This window comes from Vicia villosa, linkage group LG4 (genome assembly GCF_029867415.1).
Source record: "Vicia villosa cultivar HV-30 ecotype Madison, WI linkage group LG4, Vvil1.0, whole genome shotgun sequence".
In the NCBI taxonomy this organism is placed as follows: domain Eukaryota; kingdom Viridiplantae; phylum Streptophyta; class Magnoliopsida; order Fabales; family Fabaceae; genus Vicia; species Vicia villosa.
Genome location: NC_081183.1, coordinates 111416053 through 111443129, shown reverse-complemented (window position 1 = coordinate 111443129; position 27077 = coordinate 111416053). Strand labels below are relative to the sequence as shown.

General features: G+C 34.7%; 1 protein-coding gene and 1 pseudogene across 2 annotated transcripts; both read left to right on the top strand.

The window, feature by feature from the left end:
- LOC131597676 (protein FAR1-RELATED SEQUENCE 4-like) lies at positions 1-22069 on the top strand (annotated as a pseudogene).
- A 1373-nt stretch (positions 22070-23442) lies between these two features.
- LOC131599485 (uncharacterized) lies at positions 23443-25980 on the top strand. Of its 2 annotated transcripts, none has more exons than XM_058871818.1 (4): positions 23443-23577; positions 24516-25077; positions 25189-25252; positions 25401-25980. In XM_058871818.1, the coding sequence occupies exons 2-4, from the start codon at positions 24533-24535 to the stop codon at positions 25851-25853; spliced, it is 1062 nt and encodes a 353-aa protein (XP_058727801.1). In that variant the 5' UTR covers positions 23443-23577; positions 24516-24532; the 3' UTR covers positions 25854-25980. The 2 variants fall into 2 exon arrangements, with proteins under 2 accessions (XP_058727801.1, XP_058727802.1); XM_058871819.1 differs by lacking the exon at positions 23443-23577 and adding an exon at positions 23728-23912.
- Positions 25981-27077: the final 1097 nt, after the last annotated feature.

The window sequence follows — 27077 nt, the reverse complement described above, 5'->3', positions numbered from 1 at the left end:
ATGGTTTTGGGAGAAAACAAGAGGAAAATATGCTCTCAGGTGAAAGCTGATCAAAAATATGGTCTCGAGGAGCTAATTATGGCCCCAAGTGAAAACAGGCCAAAAATATGGACTCGGGTGAAAACAGGTTGAAAATATGGTCTCGGGCGAAAACGAATCGAAAATATGGTCTCAAGTGAAAAATGGGCCAGAATGATGGTCTTGGGTGAAAAATAGTCGAAAATATGGTCTCAGACGAAAACCAAAAGAAAATATGCTCTCGTGTGAAAACGAGTCGAAAATATGGTCTGGATTGAAAACGGATCGAAAATATGGCCTCGAGGGAAAACAGAACGAAAATATGGTCTCGAGTGAAAAATGTTCAAAATTATGGTATCAGATGAAAACGGGTCGAAAATATCGTTTCGGGTGAAAACGTGTCGAAAATATGGTTTCGGGTGAAAACGGGACGAAAACATGGTCCCGAGTGAAAACGGGGCGAAAATATGGCATCGGGTAGAAACGGGTCGAAAATATGGTCTCGGGTGCAAACGGGTCGAAAATATATTCTAGAATGAAAATGGGTGGAAAATATGTTCTCGAATCAAAACGGGTCGAAAATAAGGTTTTCGAATGAAAACCAGTCGAGGGAGGTCTCATTTTAGTGCAAATTAAAACTACCTCCTTCCCAATTTGTTAGTCAACTTTGAATAATGATTAACATTTTCGAAATTTGAAGTCATAATTAACATAGTTAAATTGTATAATATATAATAAAAAATATATGGACATATAGTATTTTAAGTATACTTTAGTATCATCTTATCAAATTTGATTCAAAGTTAAGTTATGTGTGTTAATTATGACTCCAAAATTCAAAAATATTAATCATTATTCAAAGTTGACTAACAAATTGGGAAGAAGGGAGTAATTTTTTAACGTGTATAAACTTTTTGATTTTGATTTGTTAGTATAAACAACAGCGATAAAGACCAAGAAAATTAGGTTTACATATTTTTCTATATATACAGACGTGATAAAATGTAGATGCAAAAAGGAAAGTGTATTGTTGCAATAATGACTTTGGAAAGAAACATATATCTCATTATTTTATTATAAAATTATTAATTTACCCTCAAATTATATTTGAAAAAAATTAGCAATGTCGTATTTTAGGGGGAAATTAGAAATTTTATCATATCAAATAAGAACAATTTGTTAACATATAGTATTGGACATTTGTATTGATGAAGAGCAACTGTTAATTTATTCTTAGATACCAAACACACCATAATTTTAAGTGTCCAAATATCACATATCAAAGAGGTCATAAACTAAAAACTATGACCTGTTTGGTAGCATCCTATATAGCACATAGTGATTAGTTGATGATATATTTGATAAAAAAAATTTCAACCCAAACAAGTCATAGTAATTAGCATCAAATCTTTATATATAAAGATTGATATAGATATAGATAATTTGTTTTTTTCTTAAAGAAGCAAAATAAAATAAACAGAGCTGCTAAATAGTACGACTACTTTTTGCAAGAATTTTCACGAACACGTGTTCAATGACTTATTCCACGCGCCACTATTTTACATTTTAAAAAACAAATTAAATTTAATATATAATATAATTCTAATAGAATTAAAACCCATGTATACCACTCCCGCCACACCGCTTACGATTTGCTTTTTTTCCAATTTCCAGTAAACTAACATTTTTTACTCCTTCCTTCTTTTGTGAAAAATTACATTTATAATTTCTCATATTCATCCTTTATCCCTTTGTATTGATGAAAAGCTGCATCTTTAGCTTCTCCTAATAACCTCTGCTTTAGCTTCAATTTCAATTACTAGTAAGTATTTTATCATTACCACTAGTTTCTATTTTGTGTACTTATTTACGAAAGTTTTGTATGAATTTAATGATGTTCTATTTACTTAAGTATCTTAATCAATTAACATAGTTTTTTATTTAATTTGAATTTATTGCATTAGTGCAAAAAATATTTGAAATTTGTGATAAAGTGGAAAAAAATGAAGAAACTCAAAAAGATATTGATTGTTTAGAAGTCAATGACACATATGAAAAAGATATCCCTAGTGTTGGTATGGTATTTACTTCTGAAGATGAAGTTATTGAGTATTATAAGAACTATGCTCGACATATAGGTTTTGGAATTGCTAAAATAAGTTCAAAAAACAGAGATGATGGAAAAAAATATTTTACTTTGGCATGTAGCAAGAAAGTATGTGAGTCTATAAAAAAATCCATTGAAGCCCAATCCTATTACAAAAACACAGTGTAAGGCGAGATTGAATACTTGTATGCATTTAAACGGGACAGTTATAGTTTCAAGTGTTGTTATTGAGCATAATCATGAACTAAGTCCAAACAAAGCACGATATTTTAGATCCAAAAAAAATTTGGGGTCTCAGATGAGAAGAAGGTTAGAACTCAATGATCAAGCTGGAACTAATGTAAGCAGAAACTTTCGATCTTTAGTTGTTGAAGCGAATGGGTATGAGGATCTTACATTTGGAGAAAAATACTGTAGAAACTATATAGACAAAGTAAGACGAATACGACTTGGGACAGGTGATGCAGAAGCAATACAAAAATATTTGTCAGAAAGCAAAAGAAAAATAATCAATGTTATTATGTAATGGATGTGGATGATGAGAGTTGGTTACGTAATGTATTTTGGACTGATACAAGATATAGGACTGCATACACTTAAAACAAACTGCTCTGTAGCAATGTGGATGCCACGTCGCAACAATAAAAATCACGTCACAATCAAACAATAGCGACGTGTGTTGCTATGTCGCAGGAGCACGTGTGGCAACTCAGTAGCGACGTGGAAAACACGTTAGAAGGTAGCAACGTGATTCCCACGTCGCAATAAAGTTATGCGTGGAACATCTCGCTGCACGCAGAGCAGGTGTGGCAGGTGTGGGGGACTGTGATATTGACTTTTATAGAGACATTGGTCTCACGTCGCTACTTTGAATGTTATTTTTAAAAAAAATTAAATAACGCAGGTATAATTGTATTTTTATATAATAAATTAATTAATTTATATAATAAAATTTATATATAATAAAATTTATATAATAGAATTTATAAAATAAAATTTATATAATAAAATTTATATAATAAAATTTTATAAAATAAATTCATATAATAAATTTTATATAATAAATTCAATTAAATAAAACTAAAAATTTAAAACTGATATTTTAATGAATTAAAATGTAGAATAAGTTACATAAATATAAATTTAAAACAAATAAAATACAAAATGTTTTTAAGAGGCATCATCATCATTCGGAAAATAATTATCAGGATTAAAATCATCATCCACTCCGTCATCCTCCGGCTCTTGATCAAGAACATTACTGTAATTTCCACCACCTTGCATAAATCGTCTCATCTGCTCCTCCATCTCAGCTTGCTTCTTCAGAATGCCCTCTATCTGCCGCGCATGTTGTTGCTCCATATCAGATTGCGTCTTCTGCATAATCTCCATCTCCTGCGCTTGTTGCTGCCTCAGGGCCTCATTTTTGCGTCTCGCCAATTGCCTTACTATTTCAGTTTGTTCCCGTGTCAGATTTGGTTGACGCGATCCTCCCTCTCCATCCATAACTCTTTGAAACAGATTGCAATCACCAGCTCTATAGTTGGACGCCAAATTTCCAGCCCAAAAAAGCAACCATTAGGCCCTTTTTCATTAATAACCTCACACCAAATATAGTGATCAACATCAGTGTTAAGCGGCTCCCCCTCTGCTGGCATGTATTGAGGATTATTTTCCAGAAAAATTGCAAGCAATCTATCATATTCATCCTGCACACATATTCAATAAAAAAATTTAAGTTAATATTTACATGCATATTTAATTATACTAAATAAACATGTACATACTATAAATTAAAATATATGAAAAAGTTGTCACGTGATTTTCATGCCATAACTTATGATTTGCCACGTGATTTTCACGTGGCAATTTATCAATTGCCACATGAAATTCACGCCACAATTAATAGGTTGCCACGTGAAAATAACGTCACAATTTTTTTTATTAAATTACAAAAAATAAACAACATAAATTTCATTACTTACAAGATACAATCTCGTGCGCTCGTCGACAAAACCTCCCGACCTCCTTGTTCGGGTCCTCGAAAGCAACTCAGGCATCAATGGTTTTCTCCCCAACTCCTTAGCCTAAATAATATAATTAAAAATAATTAGTAAAATATATTATGAATAAAGATGTAACTTATGCTGGAAGGACGAGGGTACACCATTTATGCTGGAAGGATGGCGGCATCTGAGTCGATGGGAAAGGCAAACTAGATCCTGAGTACTAGAAAGATGCAGGTACCCTAGACGAGAATGTGTGGGAGGAGAGTAATGGGGTAAAAGCCTGAGTACTGGCTAAAAACATAGGATCAAAACGACTCTAATGGGGGGGACACACGGCCAACTGAGACGCGTCACATACTACTATCCTCGGAAGTTGGGACTTCTTCTTACCACTATCTTTACTCTTAGGTGGCATTTTACCTATTTTATTATTCATCAACAAAGATAATAAATTTATAAAGATCAATATATATTCATTAACAAATTTAATAGATATTCATTAACACATAAATAGATATTCATTAACACATAAATAGATATTCATTAACATATAAATAGATATTTAATAGATATTACATTCAATGTTTAGTTATTCTTCATCTTTGTTATCCATATCATTCTCTTCATCACTCTCTTCGTCATTCTCTTCATTATTGTCATCGGATTCAAACTCTTCATCATTTTCTTCGTCATTCTCTTCATTATTGTCATCGGATTCAAACTCTTCATCATTCTCTTCATCAAAATTATTTTCAACCAACAATATAGATGCATCAACTTGATGTCCCTCAACAGTTGTATCAGAAAAACTTGTAATGTCTTCAGCTGCAACCACTTCATTAATTTGATCAACATCATCAACTTGATAGGCAACATCTTCTACTTGATCGCCATTTTCAGTATGACCTTGCGGTTTTGTTTTTATTACAACACACCATCCTCTTTTACGTGTTACAAATGAAGGATAAGGTACATAATAAACTTGCCTAACAATAATTGACATTATGAAAGGGTCACACTCTTTGTATTTTCGGTTCATTTGAATCTCAACAGTACCGTATGACTTGTCTATTTTTGTGCCTCTACTTGGATCATACCATTCACAATAAAACAAGATAACTTTATTTTCTGAATCCAAGTAATTGTATACCAACTCGTAGATATGTTTAATAACTCCATAAAAGTCGTCTTCGCCGCCATCTGTAACTCCTTTTACAAATACACCACTATTTATGGTTTTTTCCCCTTCGGTCCATACCTCAGTGTGAAACTTATATCCGTTCACGAAGTATGTGTGCCAATCATTTGCGCTTTGGATAGGGCCTTCTGCCAAGTTTCTCAAATGGAGTATTTCTGGAGTTGGTGGAAACACGCGAGACAATCTTTGCTTGAACCATAAGGGAAATTGAGCATGAATGACGCCGGATGTTGACTGTACACCGGTACTATGAAAATAGGCATCGTTAAATTCCCTACAAAATATACACCATAAGTTTAATAAGTTTGGTATACAGACATTGTCAACAAAGGTAAAAATTTTGGGTAAACTTACTCAAGATATTGTTTAACTTCAACACAGTTGATCAAGACATGGACATGTGCGGATTGCATTTATTTCTGGGTAAACCAATGCACACTATTCTTTCCAGAAGGTCGACCTGGAAGACCGAATACTGATAAGGTGAATTGACTCCTCTGGTTGACATTTACCAGATTCCGTATGGTTTTAGGAGTTAACATCAAGTGATTGAAATAATGACTGGAAAAATGTGATGTTTCTCGATGCAAGTAATGTGCACATATAGAACCTTCAACTCTTGCTTTATTATTCACTGATCGCTTTGAATCACCCATGAACCTTTCAAACGGATACATCCACCTATATTGAACTGGTCCACCAAGAAAAGCTTCATATGCAAGATACACAGGTAAATGTTCCATGGAGTCAAGGAAACCAGGCGGAAATACTTGTTCCAACTTACAAAGAATGATTGCAATGTTTTGGTCCAACTTCATGATGCCTTCCACTTTTAAAGCTGACGCACAAATATCTCTAAAAAACTGACTAATTTCAGTTAGTGGATCAAGAACATGTTTAGGTAACGAGCCAAATGCAATTGGTAGAAATTGTTCCATAAAAATGTGACAATCGTGACTTTTCATTCCATGCAACTTCTCAGTGTTAGGGTCAGCACACCTTGATAAATTCAATAAATACCCATCGGGCATTCTCAAATATTTTAGCCATCGACAAACAGATTTAGCTTCTTGGGAAGTCAGAGTGAAACAAGCCTTGGGTTTTAATAACTTTCCATTCGATAGAGGCTTCAACTCCAGCTCTCTTCTGTTACACCATTGTTCCATGTCTTGTTTGGCCTTCTCATTATCTTTTGTTTTGCCTTTCACATCCATCACTATGTTAAATACGGGAGGTCCCAAAATGTACTTCTTTTTGTCCAATTGTGCGTGACTCTGTATCCTTCAATTCGGCATGCTTTGCCATTATCTCTATGTAACGCCCGTATAATTTTAATATTAATTTAGTTGGAATGTTGAATTAATAATTAGAATTATTAAGGATTTTGTGAAAATAATGAATAAATAATGGTTTATGGCATTTGGGCCATAGGAAGAAATAGTAAAAGAAGGGGGGGTAATTTAATAATCCTTTTACTAATTTTATTATTGTTTTCATAAAACATTTGGATTTGGGGAAAACAAAGAAAGATCGTGAAAGAACAGAAGTAGGGAACGAGGAACGTGAAGGAGAACGGTAGAGGGAGAGACCAAGAACCAAGAAATTTGTCTAAGGTAAGGGGGGACTTGTCTGATTATCATCTATTATCGGGTTAGGGGTTGATAATACTGAATAGATGTGGAATTCGGGTCGATTGAGTCATATGATAGATTTAGGGATTGAGTCAAATTGTATGATGTTTGATCCCTATGTTTGAATCCATGATGTCTCTATTGTTATGGTCTCAATTGATGTGTGATTGATGTATTATGAGGTGTATTTTGTGTTGTTTGTGCATTCCACTTCTCTAGGTTCGTATTGGTATGAATTGGATGAGTTTGGAATGTGTAGAATGCCGTTTTCTGCAGGTTGGGGTTTCTGAAATCGCCGGTTCGCGCCGCGTGCATAGGGTTGGCGCCGCGAACAGGTGGACAAAATGTCAGGAAGTTGTGATACGCACAGGTCGCGCCGCGTACCCGTGTTAGGGCCGTGAAGGCCTAATCTTTTCTCGTTTCGCGTTGCGTACAGGTGTTTGCGCCGCGAATAGCTTGGCAGAGAGCCAAGGATTTTTGGAACGCTCAGTTCGCGCCGCGAACCAAGCTGGCGCCGCGTGCTGTTGATGTTTGGGACTTTTGTTTAAAAAGTGTAACGATGCATAACTTTTTAACTGTTAGTCCGTTTGATGTGCCGTTTCGAGCTGAACGAACCTTATAGAATAATCTATATAATGATGATTGATTGGTTTTAAAATGATGAAAATACATGTATGCTATTTCTTATTGAGGATGATGATTGATTCAAATACGTGTATGCTTTTCTATATGATGATGAAGGAATTGTGGTTGAATGATGTTAATATATATGAACATGCTTGATGATGATGATGATGATGATATTGTTGATGATGATGATGATGGTATAAGTATGTTGTATATGTTGCATTCATTCATGTTCATTGACGATACTGTATCCATAAGGGTGTGTTGGATCAGTGAAGGGCATGATTCCCACTGTGTGGAATCTGTGCTGGCAGGGCCGTATCTTGATGATGTTGGATCGGTCATGGGTTATTCCCATTTGATGATGTTGGTACCACATGCATAGTGTCAGTTCATACATATGCATAATTTATAACATGAATGGAGGTATTCCAGTGTTGTAAATGTTGATGATGTGTTGATTGTTGTTTGACTTGTTTTGAACGTCTGTTTATGAAACAATTGGGTGAATAATGCAACTGTGAAGTGTTGTTACTTTATAACCTTATAACATTTGTTAATTATGATGAGACTCACCCTTACATGTTGCCATTTTCAGATTGAGAATAGCGGCTGTTCGACTCGGTGAGGATTAGCTCATGAGTCAGTATTTAGTTAGCGTCAGGTGTCATGCTCTGGTAGTTGTAACACTGGGGACGCGATTGATTTAGAGTTTGTGATTATGACTCTAGTTATGTTTTGATGTTTTGAAGGATAAGTTTTAAAGATGTTAAACTTAGTCCGTTGAATAATTTTCCGCTGTGTTAACATGAAACGTTTTAATTTATGATGATTACCTCAGTGAATGCATGACATGACTGAATGATGTTGTTTATTATGAATTGTGGCACCCTTATTTCATGTACTCTGAATATTTATTTAAATTGCCGCGGGGTTAGTAAGGGGTGTTACAATAGTGGTATCAGAGCATAGTCGGTCGTTATGACCAGAGTCTTAGTGTTAATTTGTTTTTCCTGTGTATGCGACTAGTAAGAGTTAACTGTCGATACTTCTGTTCTGATTAAATTGGTTGTGATTTAAGCAGAACAATGGCTGGAAGAGGAGGAAGAAACGATGATGCTATTGCTGAGGCTCTGGGCATGATTGCTGGTGTGCTGGGAGGAAATGCCAATGGAGCTGCGATTGGTGCTGACAGACAACTGAACAGTTTTCAGAGGAACAATCCTCCATTGTTCAAGGGCACGCATGATCCTGAAGGTGCTCAGAAGTGGCTTAAGGAGATCGAGAGAATATTTAGAGTCATCGATTGTGCTGAAGATCTGAAGGTGAGATATGGTACTCACATGTTGTCTGAAGAAGCTGACGACTGGTGGATGGCCACCAGGACTGAACCGGAAGCTGATGGTGTGGCTATTTCTTGGGCTGTGTTCAAGAGAGAATTTTTGAGAAGGTACTTTCCTGAAGACGTAAGAGGTCGAAAGGAAATTGAATTTCTAGAACTAGTTCAAGGTAGCATGACAGTACCAGAGTATGCTTCGAAGTTTGTTGAATTGGCAAAGTACTACGTCCACTACAACAATGATGAAGCTAGTGAATTCTCGAAATGTGTCAAGTTCGAGAACAGTCTCCGTGATGAGATTAAGCAGGGTATCAGATATCAGAGGATCCGGAGATTTGTAGACTTGGTGGACTGTAGTAGGATCTTCGAAGAAGATAATCTCAAGCTGAAATCATCTCACTCTCGCGAGTTAGTTGATAGAAAAGGGAAGAAGCCTATGGATAAGGGTAAGCCATATGGTAGAGGTAATCCAAAGACTGGTGGTTGGAAGAAGCCTAGTGGGGGAGACTCTAGTGCTTTTGTCAGGTGCTATAACTGTGGTGAGGTCGGGCACCGTAGGAATGAGTGCAAGCTGAACCAGAAGAAGTGCTTCAAGTGTGAAGAAGTGGGTCATGTTTCCGCTGATTGTAAGAAGAAGATTGTGACTTGTTACAGTTGTGGTGAAGAGGGTCACATCAGGCCACAGTGTCCTAAACTGAAGAAGAATCAAGCTGGAGGAAAGGTTTTTGCTTTGTCTGGATCAGAGACTACTCCGGAGGATAGACTAATTAAAGGTACGTGTTTTATTCATGACACACCTTTAGTTGCGATTATTGATACTGGAGCAACTCATTCTTTTATTTCTTTGGATTGTGCTAAGAGGTTGAATTTGGAAATATCTGAAATAAATGGAAGTATGGTTATTGACACTCCTGCGTCGGGTTCAGTAACTATTTCGTTTACATGCTTGAATTATCCGGTTGACATTTTTGGTAGAGAATTCGGGATGGACTTAGTGTGCCTTCCGTTGAAACAACTCGATGTAATCCTGGGAATGAACTGGTTGGAATTCAACCGTGTTCAAATCAACTATTTTGCGAAGACGGTAATTTTTCCTGAAGAGGTTAGTCGTGAGAATCTAGAAATGACAGCTAGACAGGTGAATGAGGCTATAGGAGATGGTGCAACTGTATTTATGTTGTTTGCACTGATGGATTTGAAAGATAAAGTGGCGATTAGCGAATTACCAGTGGTATGTGAGTTTCCAGAAGTTTTTCCAGAAGATGTGAATGAATTGCCAGCAGAAAGAGAAGTAGAGTTTTCTATTGATTTGGTTCCGGGAACTAGTCTAGTGTCGATGGCACCGTATCGTATGTCGCCGTCTGAGTTGACTGAACTAAAGAAACAGTTAGAAGAATTGCTTGAGAAGAAATTCATTCGTCCTAGTGTTTCTTCGTGGGGTGCGCCTGTGTTGCTGGTAAAGAAGAAAGAGGGTTCAATGAGGCTGTGTGTAGATTACAGACAATTGAACAAGGTTACTATCAAGAATCGGTATCCATTACCGGGGATTGATGATTTAATGGATCAGCTGGTTGGAGCATGTGTATTTAGTAAGATTGATTTGAGGTCTGGGTATCACCAGATTCGTGTGAAAGACGATGATATTCAGAAGACTGCTTTCAGGACAAGGTATGTGCATTATGAGTATTTGGTTAAGCCGTTTGGAGTTACTAATGCACCTGGTGTTTTTATGGAATATATGAACAGGATCTTCCATCCTTATCTCGATAAGTTCGTGGTGGTGTTTATAGATCATATCCTAATATATTCTAAGCGTGAGGAAGAAGATGCAGAACATCTCAGAACTGTGTTGGAGTTGTTAAAAGAAAAGCAACTTTTTGCCAAACTGTCGAAGTGTGAATTTTGGTTAGAAGAGGTCAGTTTTCTTGGACATGTGATTTCTAAGAATGGTATTGCTTTTGATCCTACGAAGATAGAGGCTGTATCTCAGTGGGAAGCTCCGAAGTCAGTTTCCGAAATCCGTAGTTTTCTTGGACTTGCAGGTTATTACAGGAAATTCATTGAAGGGTTTTCAAAGTTAGCATTGCCATTAACTAAATTAACCAGGAAGGGTCAGGCCTTTGTTTGGGATGTGAAATGTGAAGAAGGATTCCAAGAACTGAAGAAGAGGTTGACTAGTGCTCCTATTTTGATTTTGCCGAATCCGACAGAATCATTTGTGGTTTATTGTGATGCATCACTGATGGGTTTAAGTGGTGTATTGATGCAGAATCAACAAGTAGTCGCTTATGCGTCGAGATAACTCAAAGTGCATGAAAGGAATTATCCGACTCATGATTTAGAGTTGGCAGTTGTGGTGTTTGTTTTGAAGTTGTGGCGACACTATCTGTATGGTTCGAGATTTGAAGTATTCAGTGATCATAAGAGCCTGAAGTATCTCTTTGATCAGAAAGAGTTGAATATGAGGCAGAGAAGGTGGCTAGAATTCCTCAAAGATTATGATTTTGGTTTGAATTACCATCCGGGTAAGGAAAACGTCGTTGCTGATGCATTGAGTAGGAAGACTTTGCATATGTCTATGCTAATGGTGAAGGAATGGGATTTGATTGAACAATTCAGAGATTTGAGTTTGGTGTGTGAAGGTACTCCTACTAGCGTTAAATTGGGTATGCTAAAGCTAACTAGCGGTATTCTTGAAGAAATCAGAGAAGGTCAGAAAGCTGATGTTGAGTTAATTGATAAGTTAACTTTGATTAACCAAGGTAAAGGCGGTGAATTCAGAGTTGACGAGAATGGTATACTAAGGTTTGGTGACCGAGTCTGTATTCCTGATATTTCGGAACTTCGAAGACGTATTTTGGAAGAAGGACACCGTAGTGGATTAAGTATTCATCCTGGTGCTACCAAGATGTATCATGATTTGAGAAAGCTGTTTTGGTGGCCTGGAATGAAGAAAGAAATTGCTGAGTTTGTGTATTCTTGTTTGACTTGTCAGAAGTCAAAGGTTGAACATCAGAAGCCATCTGGATTTATGCAACCGATGTTTATTCCTGAGTGGAAATGGGATAGCATATCGATGGATTTTGTTTCGGGTCTGCCGAGGACTGATAAGAATTGTGAAGCTATCTGGGTCGTGGTGGACAAATTGACGAAGTCTGCACATTTTATACCGATAAGAATGGATTATCCAATGGAAAAGTTGGCTCAATTATATATTGAGAAGATAGTGAGTCTGCATGGTATTCCTTCGAGTATCGTGTTAGACAGAGATCCGAGATTTACGTCTAAGTTCTGGGAAGGTTTGCAGAAGGCTTTGGGTACTAAGTTGAGGTTGAGTTCTGCTTATCATCCACAGACGGATGGACAGACTGAGAGGACAATTCAGTCGTTAGAAGATTTGTTACGTGCTTGTGTGTTAGAAAAAGGAGGTGCTTGGGATAGTTATCTGCCTTTGATTGAATTTACCTACAACAACAGTTTTCATTCGAGTATAGGTATGGCTCCGTTTGAGGCATTGTATGGTAGGAGATGTAGAACTCCACTGTGTTGGTACGAAGCTGGTGAGAGTGATGTGATTGGAGCAGAAATTATACAACAGACTACGGAGAAGATTAAGATGATTCAAGAGAAGATGAAAGCTTCTCAGAGTCGCCAGAAAAGTTATTATGATAAAAGGAGGAAGACACTTGAGTTTCAAGAGGGGGATCATGTGTTTATGAAGGTTACTCCTATGACGGGTATTGGTCAAGCTTTGAAGTCAAAGAAGTTGACTCCGCGATTTATTGGACCATTTCAAATTTCGGAAAGAGTGGGAGAAGTGGCATATCGTATTGCGTTACCGCCGATGCTTGCCAACTTGCATGATGTATTTCATGTGTCTCAATTGAGGAAATACATTTCGGATCCGTCCCACGTGATCCAAATGGATGATGTGCAGGTTAAAGACAACTTAACAGTTGAAACGTTGCCTGTGAGGATTGAAGATAGAAGACTGAAGCAATTGCGGGATAAAAAAATAGCTTTAGTCAGAGTAGCTTGGGGAGGACCAGCTGATGGAAACGTTACCTGGGAGCTAGAGAGTTAGATGAAGGATTCGTATCCGGAACTCTTTGCTTGAGGTATGTTTTCGAGGACGAAAACTCTTTTAGTGCGGGAGAGTTGTAACGCCCGTATAATTTTAATATTAATTTAATTGGAATATTGAATTAATAATTAGAATTATTAAGGATATTGTGAAAATAATGAATAAATAATGGTTTATGGCATTTGGGCCATAGGAAGAAATAGTAAAAGAAGGGGGTGATTTAATAATCCTTTTACTAATTTTATTATTGTTTTCATAAAACATTTGGATTTGGGGGAAAACAAAGAAAGAGCGTGAAAGAACAGAAGTGGGGAACGAGGAACGTGAAGGAGAACGGTAGAGGGAGAGACCAAGAACCAAGAAATTTGTCTAAGGTAAGGGGGGACTTGTCTGATTATCATCTATTATCGGGTTAGGGGTTGATAATACTGAATAGATGTAGAATTCGGGTCGATTGAGTCATATGATAGATTTAAGGATTGAGTCAAATTGTATGATGTTTGATCCCTATGTTTGAATCCATGATGTTTGTATTGTTATGGTCTCAATTGATGTGTGATTGATGTATTATGAGGTGTATTTTGTGTTGTTTGTGCATTCCACTTCTCTAGGTTCGTATTGGTATAAATTGGATGAGTTTGGAATGTGTAGAATGCCGTTTTCTACAGGTTGGGGTTTCTGAAATCGCCGGTTGGCGCCGCGTGCATAGGGTTGGCTCCGCGAACAGGTGGACAGAATGCCAGGAAGTTGTGATACGCACAGATCGCGCCGCGTACCCGTGTTGGCGCCGCGAAGGCGTAACCTTTTCTCGTTTCGCGTCGCGTACAGGTGTTTGCGCCGCGAATAGCTTGGCAGAGATCCAAGGATTTTTGGAACGCTCAGTTCGCGCCACGAACCAAGCTGGCGCCGCGTGCTGTTGATGTTTGGGACTTTTGTTTAAAAAGTGTAACGATGCATAACTTTTTAACTGTTAGTCCGTTTGATGTGCCGTTTCGAGCTGAACGAACCTTATAGAATAATCTATATAATGATGATTGATTGGTTTTAAAATGATGAAAATACATGTATGCTATTTCTTATTGAGGATGATGATTGGTTCAAATACGTGTATGCTTTTCTATATGATGATGAAGGAATTGTGGTTGAATGATGTTAATATATATGAACATACTTGATGATGATGATGATATTGTTCATGATGATGATGATGGTATAAGTATGTTGTATATTTTGCATTCATTCATGTTCATTGATGATACTGTATCCATAAGGGTGTGTTGGATCAGTGAAGGGCATGATTCCCACTGTGTGGAATCTGTGCTGGCAGGGCCGTATCTTGATGATGTTGGATCGGTCATGGGTTATTCCCATTTGATGATGTTGGTACCACATGCATAGTGTCAGTTCATACATATGCATAATTTATAACATGAATGGAGGTATTCCAGTGTTGTAAATGTTGATGATGTGTTGATTGTTGTTTGACTTGTTTTGAACGTCTGTTTATGAAACAATTGGGTGAATAATGCAACTGTGAAGTGTTATTACTTTATAACCTTATAACATTTGTTAATTATGATTAGACTCACCCTTACATGTTGTCATTTTCAGATTGAGGATAGCGGCTGTTCGACTCGGTGAGGATTAGCTCATGAGTCAGTATTTAGTTAGTGTCAGGTGTCATGCTCTGGTAGTTGTAACACTGGGGACGCGATTGATTTAGAGTTTATGATTATGACTCTAGTTATGTTTTGATGTTTTGAAGGATAAGTTTTAAAGATGTTAAATTTAGTCCGTTGAATAATTTTCCGCTGTGTTAACATGAAACGTTTTAATTTATGATGATTACCTCAGTGAATGCATGACATGACTGAATGATGTTGTTTATTATGAATTGTGGCACCCTTATTTCATGTACTCTGAATATTTATTTAAATTGCCGCGGGGTTAGTAAGGGGTGTTACAATAGTGGTATCAGAGCATAGTCGGTCGTTATGACCAGAGTCTTAGTGTTAATTTGTTTTTCCTGTGTATGCGACTAGTAAGAGTTAACTGTCGATACTTCTGTTCTGATTAAATTGGTTGTGATTTAAGCAGAACAATGGCTGGAAGAGGAGGAAGAAACGATGATGCTATTGCTGAGGCTCTGGGCATGATTGCTGGTGTGCTGGGAGGAAATGCCAATGGAGCTGCGATTGGTGCTGACAGACAACTGAACAGTTTTCAGAGGAACAATCCTCCATTGTTCAAGGGCACGCATGATCCTGAAGGTGCTCAGAAGTGGCTTAAGGAGATCGAGAGAATATTTAGAGTCATCGATTGTGCTGAAGATCTGAAGGTGAGATATGGTACTCACATGTTGTCTGAAGAAACTGACGACTGGTGGATGGCCACCAGGACTGAACCGGAAGCTGATGGTGTGGCTATTTCTTGGGCTGTGTTCAAGAGAGAATTTTTGAGAAGGTACTTTCCTGAAGACATAAGAGGTCGAAAGGAAATTGAATTTCTAGAACTAGTTCAAGGTAGCATGACAGTACCAGAGTATGCTTCGAAGTTTGTTGAATTGGCAAAGTACTACGTCCACTACAACAATGATGAAGCTAGTGAATTCTCGAAATGTGTCAAGTTCGAGAACAGTCTCCGTGATGAGATTAAGCAGGGTATCAGATATCAGAGGATCTGGAGATTTGTAGACTTGGTGGACTGTAGTAGGATCTTCGAAGAAGATAATCTCAAGCTGAAATCATCTCACTCTCGCGAGTTAGTTGATAGAAAAGGGAAGAAGCCTATGGATAAGGGTAAGCCATATGGTAGAGGTAATCCAAAGACTGGTGGTTGGAAGAAGCCTAGTGGGGGAGACTCTAGTGCTTTTGTCAGGTGCTATAACTGTGGTGAGGTCGGGCACCGTAGGAATGAGTGCAAGCTGAACCAGAAGAAGTGCTTCAAGTGTGAAGAAGTGGGTCATGTTTCCGCTGATTGTAAGAAGAAGATTGTGACTTGTTACAATTGTGGTGAAGAGGGTCACATCAGGCCACAATGTCCTAAACTGAAGAAGAATCAAGCTGGAGGAAAGGTTTTTGCTTTGTCTGGATCAGAGACTACTCCGGAGGATAGACTAATTAAAGGTACGTGTTTTATTCATGACACACCTTTAGTTGCGATTATTGATACTGGAGCAACTCATTCTTTTATTTCTTTGGATTGTGCTAAGAGGTTGAATTTGGAAATATCTGAAATAAATGGAAGTATGGTTATTGACACTCCTGCGTCGGGTTCAGTAACTACTTCGTTTGAAGGATAAGTTTTAAAGATGTTAAACTTAGTCCGTTGAATAATTTTCCGCTGTGTTAACATGAAACGTTTTAATTTATGATGATTACCTCAGTGAATGCATGACATGACTGAATGATGTTGTTTATTATGAATTGTGGCACCCTTATTTCATGTACTCTGAATATTTATTTAAATTGCCGCGGGGTTAGTAAGGGGTGTTACACTGTAAATTTAGGTAGCTCACTAACTTGTTCCCATATAGCCCATGGTGGAAATTGAGGCGGAGGCAAATCTTTCACTCGTACATCTTTTTTAAAGTTTGTCATGTTTCTTCTATAGGAGTGATTTCGTGGTAGGAATCTGCGGTGACAGTCAAACCACGAGCTTTTCCCACCTTCAGCCAACGTGAACCCTTTGTTGTTTCCCATGCAATGCAGACAACCCATTTTGCCATGCGTACCCCAACCAGACAACATGCCATATGTTAAAAGTCGTTGATGGTCCACATCAAGGAAGCTCACATTGTAAAGTTTTGTTTACGTGATACATCATAAGTCCATTCTCCAATCTAAAATCTCTTCAATTCATCAATTAAAGGTTGTAAATACACATCAATTCCTGCTTTTGGACTCAAAGGTCCTGGAATGACGCACGTCAAAAACATGTATGGTTTTGTCATGCACATCTCGGGAGGGAGGTTGTAAAGGGTTACAATAACTGGCCAACAAGAATGCATACTTCCCGACGCTTGAACATAAGTAAAACCATCTGAGCATAATCCAAGCCTGACATTTCTAGGTTCTGCGGCAAAATCAGGATGTATTCGATCAAAGTGCTTCCATGCCTCGCCATCAGATGGATGCCGCATAGTGCTTGGACTTGTTTTATTTGTGTGATGCCATGTCATTTGACTTGCACTGTGCATTGAAGTAAACATTATTTTTAACCTTGGTATTATCGGAAGATAAAACATGGACTTTACTACTACACGGTCTTAATTAGTGTTAACGGCTCTACTGCGAACTTTATATCTTGGACTCATACAAAACTTACATTCCTCCAACAATCCATCTTGAGTACCAAACTCATTGTCGTAATACAACAATCAATCTTTATTACTCTTAAGCCCAACTTCGACACCAACTTTTTTGCTTCATAAAATGTTGTAGGCAAGTTGTCTTTCATTGCAGTTGAGTCCAACATCACTTTTAGAAGAATTCCAAACACTGATAAGGAACATTCCAATTTGACTTGGCGGAAATAATCTCACACACATTGATAACTTTGAATCAGACGATCCATCAAACAACGGTGTATTCATCTCATTCAACAACTGATAAAAATTTTGCGCTTCCTTATTCGGCAACTCTTCCCCACCAAAATCTTCAGGTTGATCATAGGTCACGTTCACACCAAAAGAATCCTCAACCATGTCACCAATCAGATTAAAATTTTCCTTATATTCCATAGGCGGCCGACTACTTGAAGCACGCGCGTTGCTAGTCTCTGGTACATTGCTAGGCAGTTCTTCACTGTTAAACGTCCAAACCCAATAATTTGCAATGAAACCCTTTATAAGCAAATGAGATGTTATTTCCTGTGGGTCACTAATTATTGGTCTACATTCACATTTAAGATAGGGACACCTAACTCCTCCTTCGCTTCGACATAATTCCTGAGCAAACGCCCAACTGATAAACCCTTCAACTCCTACTATAAAATTGGGTTTAAGTCTCATTCTTCTTGGAAATGTTCTATCGTACATCCAACTACGATAATACCGATAATATTCCATACTGCATATTTATACAATCATTGTCATTTTGAGTTAGTAATATTAATCAACTTAATATTATTCTTAAACGTATACTAGTTAATATTTACTATTCTTAAAAATATTATTTAATAACAATACTACTAATATTTTTTAACTACACATGTTATATTAAACATATGTTAACCGTAAAGATATTATTTTTTTAACTACACATTTTAAACTACACATATTGGAAATATTATTTAATAAAAATACTACTATTATGTTTTTTTTTACATATATAGTAATAAAATTAAGAAATAAGAAATATTACTATTATGTTTTGAAATATACAAACACATACATATTATGTTTTTATTACATATATACAAATTCAGTGTTAAATCTATTATATATGAACAAAATAAAAAATAAAAATAAAAACTGTTTTTATTAAATATATATATATGATATATTTAATAAAAACAGTTTTTATTTTTATTTTTTATTTTGTTCATATATAATAGATTTAACACTGAATTTTTATATATGTTATATATATATATATATATATATATATATATATATATATATATATATATATATATATATATATATATATATATATATATTTTGTTTTTTTTAAATATAGTATAATATTACTCATTATAATAAATGATATATATAATAAAAATTAAAAATAAAAACTTTATAATATATATCATTATTATATTAGTTTTGAATATATTAGATTTGTTTAAGTTATAATAATCTATTTTTTAAAGTGAGAATTTTGTAATATATATCTATACTATATTCTTAAAAATGAAAACTTTATAATATATATATATATATATATATATATATATATATATATATATATATATATATATATATATATATTCGTTTTAAAATTATATTAATATTTATACTAATCTATTTTATATATTGTAAAATATTAAACAAAAAATTCGTTTTAATAATATTTTAATATATAATAATTTTAATAATAGTTTTAATATAATCTATTAGATATGTTTTTTTTTGACCGAATCTATTAGATATTTTATACTCTATTAGATATGTTTCTAACACCTACTTCAAATTCATAACCCATAATTCATACTCAATACAGCAAACGATACAAATTTTATTTTCAACGATTCCACATTAGAACTTATTAGTACAACAAACATATCTAATTTTATTTTAATATAACCTAATAAATCTATTAAAAAATATACCTAATAAATCTATTAAAAAACTTATCTCTTTAAAATCTATACAAAAATAACCTAATAAACCTATTAAAAATATACTACATTAGAAAAAAATAACTTACCTCTTCTTCAATCTACTCCTCCTTCTTCAATCTACTCCACCTTCTTCAATCTACTAAATCTATAAAAAAAAAATCAAAAATTAAAAACAGAATATAGAATGAAATTATAAGAAAATAATGATGTAACCTTAATTACCTTTGATATAAAAAAAATATTTGGGATTGAATTGGTATTTCAATTGGATTTTGGGAGAGAAGGGTTGGATTTGGGAGAGAAGGTTGTGGTTCTGGGTTTGGTTTTGCAGAGGAAAACGAAAATGAATGTGTTCTTGTATGGTGGTGGAGTAAAGTGAATTGGGTACATAAATATAGAATGTAGAGACGTGAGAATCACATCGCAATTTGCCACGTGAGAAACACGTCGCAACATGGCAACGGTAACATTAATTAATGTCTCTGCCTGCAAAGCTGTCACTATGTCACTTCAGTGGAGCATTGTGTTTGGTTTCTATATGTTGCGACGTGTTTCTAACGTCACAACCAAATTTTTAAAATTTTGAATATTCCCCCCATGTGAACGTTATGGCTTTTAATGAATTAATTTATAAATTTAATGTAGCGACGTGTATCCCACGTCACAACCTTTTTTCACATAACCCAATGCATGACTTCAGATTACTTTATGGCTAAAAAGTTATTTAATATTTAAAAACACCTTGCAAAGTGATTTTCACGTCGCTATAGGAAATTTTGAGCCACGTGTTTTCCACGTCGCTAATATATGTCGCTGGGGAGAAGATTTCTTGTAGTGATATGAGTATTTTGGCGAAGTCATAACTTTTGATACCACTTACTTAACAAATAAATATGACATGCCCTTTGCTCCTTTTGTTGGAGTAAATCATCATGGTCAATCTATGTTGTTGAGTTGTGCTCTATTGTCTAATGAGGATACTAAAACTTTTACTTGGTTGTTCTCAACATGGTTAGTGTGTATGCACCTTTGTGCTCCAAATGCCATAATTACTGATCAAGATAGAGCAATGAAGAATGCAATTGAGACTGTCTTTCCGAAGGCTCGACACAAATGGTGCTTATGGCATTTAATGAAAAAAATTACAGAAAAGTTTGGTAGATATTCCAATTATGAGTCAATTAAAACACTTTTGCATGATATTGTATATGATTCTATAAGCAAAAGTGATTTTATGATGAGGTGGAAACATATGACTGTGTATTATGAACTACACGATAATGAATGGCTGAGAGCGTTATTTGATGAGAGGCTTCGGTGGGTTCCTATATATGTTAGGGACATATTTTGGGCTGGAATGTCAACTACACAACGAAGTGAAAGTATGAACTCATTTTTTGATAGATATGTAAACTCAAAGACAACATTGAAGCAATTTGTTGAACAATACGATAATGCATTGAAAGATAAAATTGAAAAGGAGAGTATGGCTGATTTCAGGTCATTTAATACAATTATTGCTTGTGTAAGTCACTTTGGCTTTGAGGTCCAATTCCAAAAAGCATTTACCAATGCAAAGTTCAAAGAATTCCAATTCGAAATTGCTTCGATGATGTATTGCCATGCATGTTTTGATAAATTGGAGGGATTAGATTCCATATTTTGCGTTACAGCGAGTAAGAAAGTGCACGACAAGATGAAAGACATTGGGTTCATGGTATTCTTCAATGAAAAAGACTTCTTGTTTAAATGCACATGTTGGTTGTTTGAATTTAAAGGTATTGTATGCAAGCACATCCTTTGTGTGCTTAAGCTCAGAGGAAAAACAGATTCAATCCCTAACAATTATGGCACGATGGAGGAAGGATGTAAATCGCAGACATAGACTTATTAAATGTGGTTTAGATAATATGTCTAAAAAATCTGAATTGCAGCGTGTTGATAAAGCTTGTGATGCCTTTTACGAAATTGCTTCAACAAAGATAAATAGTGAAGATGATTTATTGAAAGTGATGAATTGGATTAAAGAATTGAAAATTGAGTTAGCGTGTAAAGAATCATCTCTTAGAACTGTAGAAGAAGATACTCCAACTCAAAACCAGACTATTATTCTTGATCCAAAAGTGACTCGAAGTAAAGGGCGTCCTCCTTTAAAAAGAAAAACTTCTAAAATTGTTCAAATTGTGAAGAAGAAGCTTGCACAAAAAAAAAACTAAAAAATGCAGCCAAAAAAATAAAGATCAAGAAGAGGTGAGCATGAAATTTATAATGTTTACTGATATAATAGTAATAGTTGATATGTCAAATTTAAGAGTTTTTTTTATTGTAGGGCATATCCACATCCAGAATACATGATAAAGAACCTGAAGTATTTTTCACATCTCAACTTGGTGATGGAATTGAAACACAGGAAAGCATTCAAGGAAATACTGAGTATACAAAATGGATGAATAGTTACAGTACTATGACTAATTTAGCTCCTATTTGTCTAAATCAAAAACATCTTGATGAAATAAATCAGGTATCAAAATTTAATTTATTACTCTTTACTCTTACTTGAACATTTATGATATAGAAACAACTCATTTAATATAAATATGTTTTAGGTTTCATATCATTCTAAAAAAAATGGACCATATTTTGAACTTTCACAGGTATTAATTGTTTATTTTGTTTCAATATATTAAATTTTTAATATAAAATCCTTCATTCAAAATCTTTGTAATTTTTTGTAGGTACAACATCAAATGAATGAAGAACCATCTTTGTAGTTGGAAGTGAATAATTACTTTTTAAGTTTTTGTACTTTTTATGATATGTTTTCTTTCTTCTCTTGGTTGAGGTTTTGGTATGTTATGTCATTTTCCATCTACTGTGTTTTTCTAGTTTGAGAGGTTTAAGTTTTGTTGCATTCAAAACATGGTATAATTTTTGACATCAATACAATTACAAGTCAAAGAGCACCCATCTACATTCCATATCTTTTAATAAACAATACAAATTTATATGATAAAGTAGAAAATAATCTGTACTCTCCAACTATAATGTAATCACATTTTTGCATCAGTTTGAACTTCAAATGAGAATCTTAAACTCCATTGTAATTTCAGTGACATTTGACATGTTTGGAACCATTGCTAGCAGCAAGTTCAATAGCCTTATTACGTCAATTTAATTTCTTTTAAGTGCAGCCTTCTTAATTACTTGTTTCAATGTAATATAATTCCTTTATGTAATTGAGAACCATAGAGCCAAAAAAGAGTCTATGAAACAGAATTACAGTTGGTATCAACATCTTCTTAATCCCTGTTACAATATCTGCATAAAAAAATTGCAACTCATAAGTCAGTTTTAAAACTAATGTCACACCAACAGAATCCAAAATTTAATAGTTATGTCACACCTAGGGCTGTGCAAAAAACTCGGTTCATAAGAACCATTTAATAAAAACCGGAAACCAATTTTGAATAATCCAAATTGCTTTTTTAAAAACTGAACCATTACCACTTTTCATATTAAAGCAGGATATGGGTATCCAGTTTTCAAAACCGGTACAACCCAAAAAGTCCATATTTTACAAACTCAATTATATGGGTATCCAGTTTTCAAAACTGGTTTTTTAAAAGAAAATAAAAATTAGTTTTGAGAGAACCGGTTTAAAATTGATTTTTTGTTAAAACTGGTTTTTGTGAAAAATCGGCTTAGAACCGAACCAAATCATATATAAACTGATTTTAAAAAAATAAACCGGTTTTAATAAAATAGTTTTAAGATCCAAACCAAACCATATATATGATTCAATTTAGTTTGGTTATTGATCCATGCACACCCCTGGTCACACCAATTGGAAGCTATATTTGATATTAAAAGTGTGTGACATGTATGGGACTGGAAGCCCAAATAACACATATAATCACATTCAATCATTATTCAAACCAGCACATTCAATCATACTCCGGCATCGAGGCGGCAAGGCTTTATTTCAAAAAAGTGCAATGGGATAAGCGGTGAGAAAGGAGAACAGCATTCGTTGGTTTTTGTATAAAAAAATTTCGCACTATTAATCATTTTCCTAAAATAAAATAGATAATTTGTTAAATGCTATCCTTGTATACCGACTACAGTTTTAAAGCACGTGATAAATGCTATCTACTTACTACAGTTAATTCCATTATTTTTTTTTTCTATATAAACAGCAGTTATCCTCAAAGCTTATTACTCGTATTTGAAATTTCAATCCACCCGTCCTTAAAACATAACAGTTTCCTTGACATAACTTGTAAGTTACTAGTATATGTATTTTGTTATCTTAAGCTTGGATTACTTAACTCAACCAACAATCTATCCTCTTCAACTTATCTTAACTTATTATAATTTTTTTCAATTTAGTTTTTATTTCTTTGTTTTGATTCTTCGTCCTTTAATATATTGTCTTCACAATCTTTAAATTCCATCCATTTTCTTCACAATCTTCGAACTCCATCTTTGTATGATTTAGACGGTCTTGAAGAACTTATTCATCTTTGTTCTTCCCTGCCTTCTTAAAACAGATCTGAAGTGTTATTCTTTCTTGCTATCCATAACACACATTTCACTCTTCAATTTTCTTCGAAGGTTCATAAATTTACTACAGTTTCTTCTTCTGTGGTTTATAAATTTACTACAATTTCTTGTTCTGTATTAAATTCTATCTTCAATTTATTTTAGTTTTCATGTTATAGATTCATAAATTCATTGAGGTTTTTGTAATCAGCTTTTTAAACTAAAACCATACAAACCATCCGACCACCCGCAAAACTGAAAGCTTACTCATTTATTTTTACCTGAAAGCTTGATGCGGCTCCAGATATTCGGAATATTCGGCTCGAGATCCAACCGAGCGGTGCCGATGCTGAGCCTTAATTTTTTATGTTCGGTCGATATTCTGCTCGAAAAAGCTCGGCTCGTGATTTTACCGAAGCGAGCTGAGCCTTGCAATATTCAGTATTATTATTCGGCTTGTTTATAGCCCTACTGATAACTGTATATATAGTATTAGTATGTATGATAAGGGCAACTGGATCCTTTATATGTAAGATTTCCCCGTTAAAAATAAGTGTATGTCATCTACTTTAGTTGGTAAAGGCAAAGCCTTTTGGTGGTGGTACGAAATAATGTAAGTATTATGAAAAATTATGTTAATGATAACTGAAAAGTACATATTTTGAAATGAGACAGGCTAACTCGGCTCAATAATGGCTTTAAGAGACGATGATGTTGTGATGTTGTTGGACAATGCGCAACTGAGCAAGCTTGCTGCGTTACTATTGCATCAAGAAGAGCGACTCATGGAAAAAATTAAGTCAGAGCCTGAACGTGTCAAATACCTGAAAGAATGCAATGGAGCTCATGATAAAGTCGTAAGCCTGCTTCAGGATGCTGAAAATTTTAATAAGAAGTTTGAGGGAGACGAGAAGAAGGCCGACATTGCCAAAGAAACCGTCGATTATATTAAATATGGGATCAATATGAGTATGCAAATGATTAGGAACTGTAGCTTACGAGTGACTTGTATCGACAAAATTAAGACTCACTTTGACTCCTTGGTTACTGAACTTGCGGAGCTCGACCCTGAAAACATATCTAAGAAACGCCTTTTGGCAAAGGAAGTGACCAAGTACAAGCAATGTATGTGGGAGTACACAGACAAGTGTAAGAGTGGCTCAGCTCGAGCTTTCTCTAAAGCTTACTCCACGATGATCAAGCAAGAAGGCATCAAATTTCCCGACCTTGTGGAGAAGTAAGGCTCTGTTCTCCTTGGCTTATATTCACTAATTCTAGGAAAATTATCTTCAAAATAATATTTATACCAAGGATAACAAGCAACAATTTTACTGTTGATTGCCTACAGACATAAGAACCAGCTTGGTTATGAAGGTGAATTTGAGTTCCTGGAAGATGCACAAAAGCTCGAGGTATGCATTCACAAAGTAACAGGTGTACAATATATAGTACATATTTTCCGATATTAAAATATGACTTTTGCACTATTTATATATTAACGTTATGATTTACACAGTAAAGCAACACAAGGATTTATATAATTTATCCAACTAATCACAGGTGTATAATAGTATCATCGAGGAATCTGGAAGAGCATCAATCCCAAAATCTGAATTGGCAAGTGGAGGACTTGGGATTGCAGTGTTGGTGGTGACCGCCGGATTGATGGTATGGGACATATTTACTGCAGAACACAAGATCGAGGCTGTGCTGTCCAACTCGTTATCGGTGTTATCAGAGATTGGCGCCTTTGCCGTTCAATTGGTAGTTGAAGGGGCAGTGACAGAGGCAGTCGCAGAATTGGAACTAGGTGTGTTCATTGTATCATTGGCAGGGTTCGTGGCTGCAACTGTGGTAGGTCTGTTGTTTGTTGCGGTTAGTGGTTTCTTGATCGACATCATTTTCGGAGGAGGGGGTAAGACGGCACCATCTGTGGAGGGGCTTAAGTTCCATACCACCAAAATGCCAGACGGCATGGCTCTTGCCTTCCAAATTGCTCATGATGGTTTCTAAACTGTGTCCACCTACAAGAAATGTTTGTAATAAATGAATGAAGTTTGTACTACAAAAAATGTTTGTAATAAATGAATGAAATTTGTACTACAAGAAATGTTTGTAATAAATGAATGAAGTTTGTACTCGTCCTGTTCACTTGAATAAAATTTGTTGGTAAAGAAATGTTTGTAATAAATGAATGAAGATTGTCTATGCAAAAAGTTTGTTGTCTAGCTCAAATGATCGAAATATATATTATGGTTATTATAAATGACAACCATAATATTAATATTAAAAAGTTGAATAAATAGCTATAAACGGGGTAATTCAAAATTCCAAATAAATAGTTAAAACTATTCATAATGATCCGTTTTTATTAATAATTTACTTATTGAAAAAATCATATTTTTTTACCATAAATTACATTAATTATCTATTAAAAATTGTCTATTTAATTGAACTAATTATAAATATTTTATTGGTGTAAAACTATTAGAAGGTAGAGATTTTATTTTTGGAAACGTGGGATAGTTGGTAAAGAAATAAATAAAAGGCAGTGTAATGATTATAAGATTTCAGGTTTTAATGACATAAATAAATGGTAGTGCATTTATTTTAGAATCATTGGTTATAAAAACGTGATATCAGGACTTTGTATAATGTAAATAATCTTGTGGCTAATAATTAGAGTTGGAAAACAAAAAGGTTAACCTGTCAATTTATTTAGCGGAAAAAACTTTTAAAAATAATATTATTATTTTATATTAATTTTTGAAAAATTATTATTTTTATGATTAATATCATTTTTATTTTTATTAGGTTGATTAATGTTATTTAATATAATCGTTATTCATAATTTATTAATATTGATTACTATGAAAATTAAATAAAAAATGAGTGAAATGGGAAGAGCCACACATGATTATTCATATATCAAAACAAAATGGATATACCAAAAGCCGTGAAACATTCAAAATTCTATATTAGTATACACAAACAACAATTAATTTGAATAGTAAAAAATAAAATGGATCAAACAATGTTACAATGTTGCAGAATAATGGTTAGGACTTCTCAATATATTAGTGATACTGAAAAAAAAAGAGTGTGATATAATAATAAATATTGAGTTTATGTTTAAATTATAACAAAAATGAGTGATAAAATAAAGAATATTGAATTGATGTTGAAATTATATATAACTCTTAAATAAAAACATTTGTTAATTAATATATAATAGAT